The 15,861-nt window shown below is 36.0% G+C and overlaps 1 protein-coding gene across 2 annotated transcripts in view; it reads left to right on the top strand.

The window, feature by feature from the left end:
- Positions 1–15,861, top strand: part of RASA2 (RAS p21 protein activator 2) — a 50,426-nt gene that overhangs the window by 7,561 nt on the left and 27,004 nt on the right. For both annotated transcript variants that reach the window (XM_054834921.1, XM_054834922.1), the window contains exons 3-5: positions 5,168–5,271; positions 6,300–6,394; positions 12,773–12,849. In XM_054834921.1, coding sequence (XP_054690896.1) covers positions 5,168–5,271; positions 6,300–6,394; positions 12,773–12,849 — 276 coding nt within the window. The remainder of the gene's footprint in view (positions 1–5,167; positions 5,272–6,299; positions 6,395–12,772; positions 12,850–15,861) is intronic.

The raw sequence follows: 15,861 nt of genomic DNA on the forward strand, positions 1-15,861 counted from the left end.
GGGCAGCATAACATTCTTTTTCTTGCCAGGTTGTTTTCAAGGGAAAGAACTCTGCCTGATATTGCTCTCCATGTCATTTCCTACTTCCGACATGCAGTTGGTCTGTATTGGTGGAATTTTGCTTTTAGTATCTGTCTTGTAAAACCTGTTTCTAGAGTGAGGAAACCGGAACTTTTCCGTGTATAAGATTTTTGTGTGCTGTGAGATGTCCCCCTGAATAGGCCTCGTTCTCTCCTGAAGTTCTTGCTTTGGGAACTGTAACCTGTACTCACGCAGAATGGCTTCCTTTGCCTCCCTGAGCAGCACTTAGCTGTAGGTTCTGCTATGGTCTTAGAGCCTTAAAGCAATCAAACAAAATAGCCATGGTAACATAGCTGCAGTAGTGTGGGTGCTTTTATGTCTCAGAACTCTTGATGACCCGTACTAAAGTATCACTGCAGCTGCATTGTTCAGAATATCTGAGTGACAGTTTATCTGGAGGAGACACTAAACCTTCTTTGTAAAACCCAGAAAGCTTGTTCAAACTCTTGAAAATTTTCCTAATTCTTCTTGTTTCCAGTGGTTTTATTGTTAGCGTTTGTTGTTTGAGCCATCTCTCTAGATGTTTCGAAGTGAGGAAGAGCACATACTGCTCATATGGCAAATTTAAATACAGAATTTTAGTTTTTCAAAACATCATTTTAAAGCCTTCTTATGCTTCTGCATGAAGAGCAAACACCACATACATGCAATCAGGAGCAAATATTTTGCTCATCCTCCTGATGTGTAACTGCTATAGTCAGATGCAGAAAATTTTTTTAATTTAACTGGCTGCAATTGAGATTGAAGAATTACTCAGTTGAGTTTGTTTTGGTAATCAGAGAATAATGTTAAAGAGACTGTACTGATAAAGCAGAAACTTAAAATTTTTCCTTCAAATAGACAGTAGTTTGATGGGTAAGAGGAACTCAGCGTATCTTTTAAGAAGAAAGACTTTGCTGTCTGATTTTTGACATGTTAATAATTGAAACCCTCAAAGTTACTACTATGTTTAGAATCAAGACCCGTTACAATTAATGTTTATGCAGACATTTCTATTATATTGTTTAAGAATTTGTATACTTTATATACTTTATATTTAAATATATACGCTTTAATCACCTGATAATAAAAGAAGTATTAACTGCATAAAATACATTAGGAAGTATTAACTGATAAAAGATATTGCCTTAGATCCATGAAAAATTTTTAAATAGTACTGAAGTTTTAAGTGAAACTTGATTAAATGAAAACAGTGCCATTAGTGCTTTACAGAGGAAGGGAAGGAAAATCTCACTATAACAAAACAACAATTTGGGGAGTCTTAAGTAACACACACACACCTCCTCCTCCTCCTCAAATTGAGAATTTTTCAGGTGATATGAAATTAATATTTCTAGGTCGAGAACATTTTATTAGGAGTTAAAGTCTGTATTCTGAGTCACTCTTTGCCCATAGGTGCCTTTCTGTCTCCACTGACTCCATGGGGAACTCTGAATTATGGCTGCATTGAGTTAGATTCAAAGCATGAGTAGGGTTCCATACAAACTGATGAAATGTAATGAAATAAGTCATCCTCCATTAGCAGCAACCAGAGTTGGATGCTTACACTTGATTACTAGTGTGTATGCAGTTATGAAGGCTGACACTTGTTCCAGAAACTTAATTATGCCATCTTGTTGCTTATTACTGTGTTAAGCTAGAATACCGTACTAACCTAGAGGTAGTGGAAGGGAAGATGAAAGCTCTGATCTCTTATTAGTCTGAAAACTTTATAAATTGCTTTTCAGTAAGGTGTAGTACGGTATAATTTTAGTCATAAATACAGCTTTAAATTTAATTGTTTTGTATTATTTGCTTGCTTTTTCTTACCCATGTAATTCACAGTCTGTTTTTGTCACCGTATTCTGGGTTGCAACTTCATACTGGTTGTAATCTGAGTTGTGTAATTATGAAAATCCGCTAGTTAAACATCTGTGGAAGTAATTATGACTGGAATTAAAATGATCTTTGACTACAGTGATTGAAAACTAATGAAGAAATGTATTTTTAAAATGTGCAGATAGGTTTGGGCTTCCACCAGCACGGGGACTATTGTTAGAGTGCAGATGTGAAGCAAATGACTTTTCAAAGTTAGAAAAACATGAACTAATACTGAAGTGAAGGAAGGATATTTTGACTAATGGCTCAAGAAATATTTCCTGACACGGTATGGAATTTCTGCGGGTTCTGAAGAAAGCAATTTTTTTTCCCTTGGAAAGAACATCCGTGAGCCTCCTCAGATGGCTGTGGTCAAATATGAGGAATTGGGATGGGGAGGTGTTACAGGGGTGTTGCTTTTTTTTTTTTTTTAATTTAAACTAAATTCAGTTTCTTTTTTTCAAACTGAACTTTGTGTGAATGCAAGGTTGTAGCAAAAATTAATTCTCCTGTTGATATAATTGTTGCTTTTATCAAATGAGAGATCTAGGGGCATTGGTTAGTTTCCGTCATAGAACTGCCTGTTCAATGTAACAGGGAAAGGAAGAGCAAAGGACTATGTCACACATTTAAATTTAATCTCCTGTATTACTGTAATCCAGTCCTTCCTGTATGACAGTCTGGTCTTCCTTTTGAATTAGCACTATCTTCTAATTTTGTATCCGTCACAGTCTTTAAAGTTCTTGCATCAAAGTCACAAATGAGAGTATTAAACTGACTGAATCCCTGAGGAACAGGTTTAGTAAGTTCTCCATTTTAATTATTCCTCATTGGTATAACCTATTGTACCCCTTCAGCCAGTTCTGTGTCTACCTAAGAATTTCTTTTCTAATCCTTTGTATTCTCCACCTTAAATTTTTTCTCTGTGCCTCATACTCTGCAAAAGAATAATCAACAACTGATTCATAAGGCAGTGGTGGTAATCTAGGTAAGGAAAAATATATCAACGTGAGTAAACCAATGCATTACCTTCTATTTATGCTTATACTATTGACCTGCTCTTTCCTGCCAAATCTGAGACCTCATGTAATGTTGAGGTCAAAATAGTGTTAGTGGCTGATCATTCTTTGGGGGGAGATATAGTTTTGAAGGTGGCTCTCTTTAGCCATAGGATATGGCTGCTAAATAGGTTTTTGGAAGTCTCTGCTTATAGTCTCCATCCCAGACTAATTATTTGATTATAATTGGATGCATAGAGTTACATAGATCCAGCAAGAATAGGGATTTAATGCTTGGTGATACACAGTTGTACATTGTGGCCTACTGTTCCTCTTAGGATGTCTGACTGAAGCTAAGTTAGTAGCCGTTTCCCTTGATACCGGTGTCAGCTAGTTCACCCACTGTTCACTCTTTCAGCTGTAATATCTCTTTGTTTGTACTGGTACAACTAGCATTTGTGTAGCTATTAGGGGAGCCATAGCATGGAATTGACCCAAGTTTAAAATAAAATGAGCAGCTAAGATAATAAGGAAATTGAGGCTGCTTAGGGCTGCACTGCTGCTAAAGGTAATTCTCATGAATTTATACCTTTAGTGGTGGTGCTGACAAGAACCTAGCCCTTGAAATCAAAGCGAAATTTGTTGGGTTTGAAATTTGAAAACAAAAAAAAAAGTGGGAAGCTGAAAAACTGCAAGCAAATTTTTCGACTGAGAATTCTTAAATTATTTCTCAGTGTAATGCAAAGGCTAATATTGATTTGTCTACTTTGAGGCCAATAGTAAAAGATTTATGTTTGAACAAAAGGAACATTTTTGCTTGTGAAATTCCTCGTAATGGATTTCTGCAGTTCAAGCTCTTGTTTCTAAAAATCAGTTCTAGAAATTTGGAATGTGAGGGTTTTTTCACCAGTTCCCCCCCACACACACACTTTTAAAGTTAGTTATCAGCTCTTCTCTTATTTTTAACTTAGTTAATGAATCATTGGTCCTTAAGCATTTGGTGTTTGCTTTTTTTGTGTAAATATTTTGAAGGGAAGGTGTCCTATTCTTCCTGGTATGCTTTTGGGTAGGTAATACTATGAACTGATTGTTCCAAACACAAGTGTATTTGTATTAGTTTAGTGAAGTATTGTAGCAATACAGTGTCAAAAAGGTACTTTACTGGGAATCAAAAAACAACACCAAACCCAAAACCGGCTGGGTTTGGTATAACTGTCATCACAGAACTTTTCTGTAGAAAGAAAGCAGAGGCTAAAATTAGTTTTGTGAAGCTGCACACCTTTCCCTGGCGATGTTAATACATTGTAATTGAAAGTATTTTAAGTCTGTAAGAATCCAGTAGTTCCAAAATAGCAGGGTTGGGGTTTTTTTGTGGATGCACTTGATTTTCGGAATTCACAACTTGCAGTGACACAAATAACTTTGTGGTTTTGTTCAGTCTTTTGAAATACAACGTTTGGATGGCTGGCTATGATTGCATCAATAACTGCTCAAGTTTAATGGAAGTAAAAATTCCTTGAGTGAAGAAACCAACACACTGTGTGAAATGTCTAACATAGCGGAAGCCAGACTCTTTTTATGTAGAAGACTCTGCAGATGGCAGTGAAGTAGGGTGAACAGTAAGCATTACATTGGACTTCATTAAATGGAGACGTGTAGTGACTGTTTCAGCATGCAGGAGAACATGTGTATTTGAGATTAACATTTCTCTTTTTTGCTGTTCTGTTTTATAGTTGCTAATGCTTATGGCTTTTCTTTATAGGTCTCAATCTTTGAGCATCAAATTTGACACAGAAGTTAGAGCTAAACAAATGTCAGTGAATTAATAAATTGTGTTTTAATGTCACTTAATCGTGTACTGAATGAAAAAAGAGAAACATCAGACTTGTGAGTGTCTCAGGAAGTCATTTGGGATGAGAACCAACTAGAATAATTGCAGGACAGAAAAATAGAATTGAAATTGCTGAGGAGACAACACTTTTGTGTGTGCACTCTGATTTTTTTTTTTTTCTATTTTTTAAAAGATACATAAGGCATTTTCAAAGTTTTAACTCGCAGTGTTACTGCATGTTCTTGTAATGAAATGGTTGTGGATGGCTTTGATGATAGATGAGTATAGTGCGAAAGGCCAAGGTCTGTGACTGCAGTAAAAATGTAGCATTTCAGTGTTTGTCTTCTGTGTAAATTACATAAAATGTTTTTCTATTTTAACTTTCAGTCTTTCTTTTCAGCCCTTACTTTGGGGAAGAGTTTTACTTTGAGATTCCAAGAACATTCCAGTGGCTGTCCTTCTACATTTATGATAAAAGTGTTTTACAGAAAGACCTGCGTATAGGTAAGTTCTGGGATACCATCTACATCTTGCATAACATTTGGTTATTTTTCAGTATTGTTGTCTGTAGTATTAAGGATACAATTACTAAAGTGACACATTTTTCTAAACGCAGTATATAGTGCACTTAAATGTTCCTTTTAAGTCTGAAAAGCAGGATTTCTTCCCCTGCTTTATTATACTAAAATATGTTTATTTTTTAGGCCAATAGGATATCTTATAGTCTTATAGTCTCAATACATTTTTTAAAATTCTATTTGTTTTTTCTCCGCTTCCATTTCATTGGAATATTTGAATAATTGTCACTCCTTGTAGGTCTTTAAAGAATGAATTGTGGAATAATTCCACAATAATTGCAATTGTGGAATAATTCTTAAAATTATTTATAGATTTATTTTTTTTCTCTGTCAGTGCAACCTGTAACTTAAAATTTGCTGCAAAATCCTTTATGTAGCTTAGGTGAAAAATTACAGGATGTGGATTTCCGCCCTCTCCCTCCCCTCCTGCATAATGGCTCTATTGCAGCTGCTCTTTGGATATAGTTGCTCTAGAGTTCTAACAGTCTGCTGTGGAAGCAAGCTTCACGTTACTTGAATTGAGGAAGGAAATAATTTGCACCAGGATGTCAGATAATTTGGTATAATAACAGCTTTCCAAATAGCAATCAGAAGAATAAAAGGGCATCTACCTTCATTTTCTTCAACACTGTTACTGTTCTCTCAAATCTTTGTTATGTTATTTCCAGCCACAAGTGTGTTCTTTATTTTACCTAATCTTGTTATTAGTGATACCCAAGATAACACATCATAATTAACTTAATTGGGCTTTATATAAACTGTTTTTCTGCTTTACTTATGCTTCATGTTCCTTGTTTCCATAAGCTTTTCATATAGCATCATGAGCTTAAAAAATTCTGAAAGAAAGTGAGTTTAAATAGATTTGAAATTTGATTTTTGTTTTTTTAAATATTTGTCCTATTTGGATGAAAGTGATATTTATGATTCTCTCTCCCTGCTCCCCCCCCCTCCCAGGAAAGGTGTCAATCAAAAAAGAAGATTTATGCAACTACACAGGAAAAGAGAACTGGTTTATGCTTCAACCTGTTGATTCTAATTCAGAGGTTCAGGTAACTTATTAAATTGCACATTTACATTTTTTTAAATTAAATATAGATAAGTGGATGTAGTGGTAGAAGTTTATATTGAGCTGTGGCAGATAGAAGTTAGCATCTGTCTAATTCTTGTGAGACAATTGTGGCTTTCAGGTTGATTAGAGAATAGTGCATATTCTACATTTCTAAACTGGCTGTATTGTTCCTCATGATATTTAAAACTGACAGAAGACTTGAAGCAACTGTTTGGGATGTGTCTTAACAGTATTTTGCTGTCTAAAATCTTTAGCATAAGAGGAGCTATGTATTTGAGACAGGTGAGTGATCTAGGAAACTACTCAATCATTTTTTTAAAGTCAGTTTTGTTGTTATCTGAAATGATGACCAATTATGTGCCATGAAATGGTTAAGGTCTCAAAAACTGGAGGTACTTGTGCTGTGCTCATTTATTGTATTTTGAAATAGTTTTCTGCATTCAGTATCAAATAACTTTCACTTCAGAGTTGTGTTTTGGTCTGTGGTTCAAGTTCTTTTAACAAGATTGTTCTAGTAATACGTAAAAATGAGATGACTCTAGAAGTTGTAGCTATTCTCTTTTTGGTTTGAAGAAGAAAACAGTACAGTATTCCTGAGAATCTCTTAGCCTTGTTGCTGTGATAACTGATTTATTAGATTTTAATATTTTTTTTTCAGATTTGCCCAAGGGCAAAAGTCTTGGACTTAGCAGTGTTCATATTTTTCTAGTAACTTGGAAGTCCTTCTGGGTAGGGGGAATCTTATCTACTTTTACAAGAGGTGAATGTGCACAGAATTCTCAAAAAAACACGTTATTTTCCAGGATTAATTAGCCATAAGCTGTAAGTTTAGCATGCAGCTGTTGGGTATATAGGACTGCTTTATATGAAGACAGATTTTCAAAAGATCTGAATACTACTTTTTCTTATCTGTTGAAAATCAGTCCTCATTCAGTTAGAATAGAATAGTTCAGTTGGAAGGGACCTACAGATCATCTAGTTCGACTGCAAGTTGTCTCATTCTTCTTCCAATTCTTCCATTTAATCATTCTGAATATTCTAGAAAGTCCTTTCCAAATAGAAACTGAAATTCAGTATCCGCTTTGACTTAAGTATTGTCTTGCTTGCTATGTTTTTTCTCAGTCATAAAAATGTATTGAGTTAAATACTACTTTTTGTTATAATACTATATAAGTAAGTATGAAAATTCAATTGTAATATTCCATTAATAGAATGTAGCAACTTCTTACATATTGGAAATTTAAAAAAAAAAAAAAATCCCATGGCTTTGTAGCTTACCATGGAATGTAAGCTTTTATACTTATCTGTGGCTGGGACGTGTAAAGCACTCTCCTGCATCATACTTCCGTTGAAGGATGACCTTTCCTGCTAAGGTGTATGCTCTTCACATTAATCTTGCATTGAGTTAGACCTTCTGGGTAGGTTTCTCCTCTGTCCTTCCTTTTTCCATGAAATTAGTCAGAGCAGAGCTGACCAGTTCCTATCTGCCAGATTTGGCTGAAATCTTATTGGTTCGGATGTGCCGTACCGTACTGAAATGTATTCCTAGGAGATTGCCAAGATTACTGGTGGCTCATGGCAGAAAATAGCAGACTTTCGCATAGTGTGTGCGCAGAAAAAGCGCACAAATATTTCTAAAGCTGGATAACAGTTTGCGGGGGGGGGAGTTTTCAGCTGTGCTGCTCTTATGGCATCATACATGTAGTTGACATTTTTTCCTCTAGTTCCCTTCCTGGGAGTATTCTCCAGAATGTATGATGGGTACAAGATAGTAGGATGGCTTAGAACTATTTTGTATTCCTTGGCTATATGCAGGAGACATTGCAGTTTATCTGGTTTTGATACAGGCTAACTTTGATATAACGAGCAGCCCGTATATCAGGTATGTTAGTGGTGGAGGTGCAGATTGAAAATTGTGGAATACAGCTTGTAAATGTACGAAATCTGTACAAGTCACAAGTGCTTTGGCACTGGCTGTCATCGTCTTTACTAATAAGCATAGCTTGGATTTTTTTTTCCTTCCTTTACAGTTCATCGGTTGTTATAGTCTATATGGGAAATTCTCAGCTCTACTTTGGTAGAATAAATGCAAGTATCACTGGAAAGCATTTGAGTTCGTTAATAACTTTGACAGTTTCTAGAAAGGCTTAAAAGTATATTAAATGAACATTTTGCCTTTTCTGGAATTACAGGGAATTAAAGTTGCTGATTTCAACAAAACTGAATTGAGGAGGTGAGGAAATAAACAGACCAGTCATTTTCTAAAACCATCTTACTTGTAATAAATTTAGGACTTCTCTAGGATCACGATCCACTCCTAATGCAGAAGCTGTAGACCTGTCATCTTCTATTCTGTTTCCACAGCTCTGTACTTATACAGGTAATCTGAAGTGGAGGTGATTAAAAGTTCAGCAGAGTAAAAGCATTATGTGCCTGAGTTAATACAAGTTTTTGGTGAAAGAAAGGTGATGAGTATTTCCTTTAAAGTGTGTATGGGAGGGGAGTGGCCTCTCCCCAGCCATTGAAAGTGTGTAAAAATTACTTCAGAGCAGATGCCTTCTAAAAATCAAAACTTCACGTTTCCTAAATTGCAGATAGCCTCAGCATGCTAGTAAAATTGTTCTTAGGATTGCTTGCCTTCCCCCTCACTGTTTTTTTCTTAAATCTTCATTTAGCTGGTTTGAAATGAGGTCATTGTTAAACATGTCCTTGATCTATAAATAACAATTCATAGCAAGAAACATTTTGTGGAGATTTGATCAATACTTGCAAAATACATTGATAAGGTCAAAATCTTTCATGCACTTCTGAGGTTTTTGAAGGTAACTTTAACAGTCACTGTTCCTTTTCTTATAAATGCTGTCAATTTTTGAAGTAATATATTCCTAATAGATTCCCCTGTTGATCATGTAGAATGTGTAAATTTGGGAAAAATGGAGATTGAGCCTCGAGCCATCTTGTAGATGGCTCAGATGTCTAATCCTAGAAAAGAGGAAAGGTCTGGGTAGAGTAAACCTCACCGGGTTATCAGGATTGAAAGGATATTCCTAGTACTGTGGAACTGTCGGGTATTGCATAGTGTGAGGGCCTCAGTGTGGTAGACAATAAGATGTACCACATTGCAGGAATGTGGTATAGTTTTGCTCTAATTTCATAGAATCATAGAATGATTTGGATTGGAAGGGACCTTAAAGACTATCTAGTTCCAACCCCCCTACCATGGGGGGTAATTTAAAATGGGAAAGCTGGGAAAAAAAAGCTGATGGAAGCTGATAGAACGTGTATCTGGTATGTAGAGACGTTTTTGCAGTAAGCACACAGAATTAAAAATTGCAGGCTGTAAATGTGGGAATATTACGGAATTTGTGGAGTATTCTAGAGTCCCAGTTTTACTTTCCAGATGCCATAGGGACTTCAGTTTACCAAAGGTGCTTCTGAGTGGATAACCTGGGTTATTTTAGGTTTATTTATAGTGGTTTTGGTGGGTTTTTGGTGGTGATGGTGTGGTGGTTTTTTTAATCCAAGTTCTCTAACTTTTGGCTAGAAATTTTTTTCTTCTACTTAAATGTTGACATAGTGTGTATGGCATAAAGATGATCTTTCTTATTCTTACAAATTCAATAGTTCAGTTGTGATATTTGTTCCATCAAGTTGGGGGAAGTGGAAGGAAGAGAACAGAGAGTTCAAGAGAAATACTATAGAGTTTCTGTCGTTGAGGGAGGAACTGGAAAATAACTTAGCGTTTCTAACTATGTTTAAACCCTATCACCACCCCCAATAACTTTCCCAAGCATAGGCTACCCTTCAGATGAAAGCCTATGCATCTCTGCTTGAATTTAAAATAGAGAAGTTTTTATGAAGAAGACTAACACTGTCAACAGTTACTTTGTGGTAAACTTGGAACAGTAGTGTGATTCTGTATATGGAATGTGGGCAGGGTTATATGAGTGCCTATTTGCGTAAATATTTAAAATACAGTTGCTAGCCCACTTTCCACTTAAGAGCTTTAGAAAACTTGTATTTATTGTAGATACTTGTAATATTTCATAGTGTGGCAATGATCAAAATATCGAAACAGTGGGGGGAAAAACTCACTTTAAATACAGTGTTAAAATGCAGTAGCAATTCTAAAACCAAAGCTGTTTAACTAAATTGTTTTTGTAGTTCTGGAGTTTAGGTTGATGATTTGGAAACTCTGGTTTTGGCTCCTTTGTTACTATGTTGTTCCTGCCCGTGGCAGGGGGGTTGGAACTAGATGAAGGTCCCTTCCAACCCAAACCATTCTGTGATTCTATGTGAATCTTGGCCATGAAATCAACAGCACCATCTTCCTCTGGTCAGTATTTCAAAATTGATTGTTAATCCATTTGTAAAGCTACAATGGTGCATATCTGCCTCTGAACAGCCCTGAGATCTAGAGATGAAAAGTGTGTTCGCAAAGTGCACTGCTTATTTATTGTATAAGAATGGCTGATTTCTGTTTATGTTTTGATCTAAAACCAATCTGTAGAACCATGTTTAAAACCCAGTTGCATATTATGTCAAAGCTTCTGATATAGATCTGCAGATCAGCCACTTTAGGAAACTATCACACTGCTCTGAATACACAAGACAACAAAAATGCACCCAAAACTCTTAATATGTGTCAGGAAAATATTTACCTAGACCCATGTTACTGTAACCACTATGGTACTGAGTTTTGAACAAACTACATCTATAGATAGTTCTCAGGAGCAGTAAACTTCCTATTTTACTGCCACTGATGAGTGTGGAACATGAGTTTTTTTAAATTTTTTTTAAGCAAAAGGAAGATGTTTAGGCCATTCACAAGATCTGCCTACTACAACTAGTTAAATCAGCTGTTACAATAAGTACTACTAATGTTCTCTTTTCATTTGTCATTCAAAACCTATGCCTTGTAAGGCTGTTGGCATGCTTCTCAGTATCCTGTTTTTATCCTGTAAATCTATTTTAGTCATTGAGTTTCTCTGCTTGGCAAATATTTTTTTAACATACCTGTGTTCCTATGCATGTAGTAACAGTTTGCAAAACACTTGGCAAGCATCCCAAAATAGTTATGTTTAAAACTTCCTTATGAAAGAAACTTCACTTCTCCTCCCATGTGACGTACAGAGAGAGCAACACAGCCCTTGCCTCAGGGGATTTACAATAAAAACAATTCAGTTTGATGTCAAAACATAAGTGCTTTAGAAATGTGTGCAAGGTCAGCTAAGGGTTTTACTTCCATTTTAGTGTTGTACAGCAAACTTATAGTTCAAATTATAGCTTGCTTCGTTTGCCACACTTTTAAATTACCTCCCAGGTCCCTTCCCTGAGAGTCGTAATTGTGGACAGAGCAGTGTCATCTGATGATGCATTTTGCAAATAGACAAATTCCAAGAATACTATGGAGAATATGGTTTAGAGGAAAGACTGTGTCAGTGTCTGGTTATCTTAGATGTGAAAGCCAGCATGAATAGCCAGGCAGTGAAAGGAGTAGCAGTATTGTTCAGGCAGTAGATGTTTGGAGCACGGTTATAGTACCAAATTTTGGTTATCCCAAGGAAGTCACATATCATGGTTTGGAATTTTTGGAGCCTTTTATTGAGAGGGTTAGAGTAGGCTGGCCCTTGCTAAGTTCTGAAGTTAATCCATGTTATATCTTTATTTATGGATTCTTTTTCTTAATACATCCTACCATATCAGAAAAAGAGAAGGAGGAAGCTAGGTCTAGCAATTATTGCCACCTTTTCCTCTCCTTTGGTTGTGTTTACAGTTCTACGCATACATTAGCAGACCTCATGAGATAGTTGAAAGCTGCACTGGGATGCATAATAAATTTCTAAATTATGTTCAGTCTGGCGGGATGGACAGGATTTTACAGCTGGATATTAAATGTTACCAGTTATGGCTATTGCATACTATTCTACTTTTCTAAATATCCCTAACTGCCAGTCACGTTAGAACTTTGTCCTGAAATGCTCATAAATTCACTGTTTGTTTGTTTAAGGGTTCATCCCATGCTTAGGATAAAAAAAGCTGAGAGGAACTTTTGCTCTTGGTACTTCCTCATGCTGAAAGAAATATTTTTTGGTGTGTGTTACATCTGTGAAGTCTTGACCAATTTATGTGCTGTCTGCAGTTGGGGATAATGCTTCGCTTATCATTGTCTCTCCAAGTTGAAATGCATTCATCATACTCTACTTGCAGGATATGTGCTTTAGAATACATATTTGCTCAAAGTGGATATATATCAGAATTACCTTAAATAGCTTCTAACTGTAAACTATGTTCTAATTCCTACTTCTAAAATAAAGGCTTTTAAAATTACTTGTGTTTCTCTCTTGTTTTTTTTTAGGGGAAAGTTCACCTTGAATTAAAACTGAATGAACTGATAACAGATAATGGATCTGTGTGCCAGCAACTAGTAGTACAGTAAGAAAATACATTAATCCTTGAATATTTAGTTGTGTGTTAAAACATGCTGTGATTCGTCTTAATACTGAATGTCTGCACATTGTGGTACCAGTAACGTTGTTTTTTTCTTTTTATGACTTTCCTTGGAGCCTACCTTGCTGAGGGAATGGGTATATGCTTGGGAAACTCCTGCAGAAGTTTTTTGCAGCTGCTTATCTCTGTTGCTCCCAAAGTGCTTGCTTTTATTAGAACTCAATATGGCTAGTTTGTGTCATTAGTTCAGTGTCTTGTAATTCCAGTTGAGTTGGGTCTGGTGAGAAAGCTGGGAATGCCCAGTGTGGCTGACAGGCAGAACTTGCAGTACTGCTGCTACTGAATTGAGCCGCTGGTGGTGTTGGGAACAGTGTGAAACTTTTTCAGTAGTAATATTTTAGTTTGATATGTGAAAGTCCACTTTTAGTTTTGGTTCAGAATTACTTTCTCATGGTTAACCATGATAAGGAATGATTACAGAAAAATGAAGTTACAGGAGCTGCCATTTTGGAGCAGCATTACATTGCCACATTTCTGTAAAATTTCTTAGCAACAACTTAAGGAGTTTTCACTACCAAACTTAATTTTGACTCCAAAGTGTAAAGACATTGCAGCATGTTAAAGAGCCTCATAGAAACAATAAATTTTTGGTATATGTTATTTCAAAAAAAGACAAATTTCACCAATATTAAAGAAAAAGCACAGAATGAGACATACTGGAAGATACTAACCAGTCTGTACTCTTGTATTGTTACTCTTAGAGCTATGTTTGATAATGATCCTCCTATGTGATGGCTTTGGGAGTCTAAGGTTACAGACGTTAGTCACAGGAGACCAAAACTCCACATGTACTGGTCATTCTGTTTCTTTTTATTCATTATTAAGCAACACATTCAAGGCCAGAAATTGAAAAGCAGCTAATGCAAATACAGCTATACAAAAATATTTTGACACTTTCATAAGAAGTTTGTCTGATAAAGGCATACTCAATCGGTCTCTCTAGAAACTAATCCTGTCCTTTGTTTTGGAAGAAGTCTGACAGCCTTCTATGTTACTTGCCTCTGGGACACTGTTTGCTTTCATTGAAGAGGCCAGTGGAAACCAATGACTTGCAGAGACTTAGTGAGATTGACAGCGGTCTCTTGTGACTCTTCTTTACATTCTCAGCACAAGTAATGTTCAGGAGAACAAGCCAGTCTTACTGCAGTTTTTTATTTTTAGTGCTTCAGAAAGAAATAAAGGCTTTTCTGCACTTGTCTCCTAACAGGTTGTGGGATAGGCCATGTGAAGAAAAGGGTACAGACAAGGGGGTTATAAAGACTAAGATTAAAAACTCGAAAGGTAGTAAGATTCTTTAATTTTGCTTTCCAACATTGTTCATTAACTTATATTTATTAAGAGTATGGTGGGGGTTTTTTTGTTTGGTGTTTTTTTGTTTTGTTTTTGTTTTTTAATCTTGTCTGAGAATTTAGTATGAAGGAATGGGTTGTATTGTGAAACTGTGAGAGGAGGAAATGGTGTGTGGTCTTCCGTTTGTCTCGTGTCTCGGTGACTTTGTGTTCAGCTCAGCTCCAGGGAGCAGGGGGAGACCATTACACTGTCAATTTTGCTAATGTAATTTTCATTATGAAATTTAAATTACATTCTTTCTGTCTTAGTCAGCTATCTAAAACAAGATGAGTAGTTTAGTTGGAGCAAGACCTAGCAAAATAATCTCTTTGCTTTTCTGGTACTTGGTATGACAAGGGAAGCTAGTTCTGTGATAGAACTAAGCCAGTGAAACTGATAATGCTTTAATGGCTATTGTAGGCAGATAACTCAGGTAAGATATGGAAACTTGCTGTGCATCAATGTATATTTATAACTTGAAGAAAATTCTGAATGTGTTTCTGCTTGCGTAGTGGGTGGCAGCCTGGTTCATCGGGAGTCCTGCTGCTCTTATTTTTGTATCCCACTTGCAGCATGAGGTAGCATTAGAACAGCTTTTCCCCCATGGACTATTCATCACAAAAAGCTGGCTGGAGCTTTATGACTTTGTGTTTAATTCCCAACTTAACTTTCTGATAGATGTCATTGTTTTAAAATTTTTTTTATATATATCTGTGCATTTTAGTCTAAGTTAAATTACTTTTTTAAAACATGTTTGGATTTTTCATATGATGAAGAAAAGTTGCTTTAGAAAGTTACTGTTGCAGATTGCAGTTTTGAGTAGGAAGTGGGTTACTCACTGTGCCCTCTCTTAGGATCTCTTTATGACGGAGATAAATGATCAAAAGGAAGCCAGGGTGTTCTCGTGGTTGCTGTACTCACCCACTGACTGCCATGTGGGAGAGGATTGTGCGTTAAACACTGCAGTATTACATCAGTACTTTTGTCTTCATCTGAGGTTATGAAATGCACTAGAGTTCCTTAAACTGAAAATGTTCAGTAGTATTTTATCACACATGCTGATAGCCTTGAAATAATTGGCTGTATAAGTAAATTATTGCACATAAATATATTTTGATGTCCATGTGAGAGTATGAGAAATAAGAAACCTCTCACTGGATATAGTATAGAAATGTATGTGAGGGCATTTTTGAAACCATTTTGATCTTAAAACATGAGGAACTTACAGAAAATACATGTGAGATTATTTAGCAGAACATTTAAACTCTTTAAAAGTCTGCTTATTTTGTAAATTTCTGAGGATAATTAGTAAGTGATGCACTTATTGCTGTGTTTTGTTAGTCACCACCAGGTCCTGCGAAGTCATTGTATTAGTAACTCCTTTAAGAAAGCTGAAAGATAGGAAGTAGCAGAGCTGTGATTGAGTTAAAAAACAACAAACAAACAAAACAAACAAAAGAATGGGCATATATGTATATTTCTGTCCCTGCTTTTACTCGATCTATCCAAAACTGAAGAAGTATTGGCCAAAGAAAAAAAATTTGTGGTAAAACTAATTCTTAAAACATGGGTTATAATACTTGCCTTTCAGAGCCGTGTTTTACTTCA

Source organism: Grus americana, chromosome 9 (genome assembly GCF_028858705.1).
Source record: "Grus americana isolate bGruAme1 chromosome 9, bGruAme1.mat, whole genome shotgun sequence".
Classification (NCBI taxonomy): Eukaryota; Metazoa; Chordata; class Aves; order Gruiformes; family Gruidae; genus Grus; species Grus americana.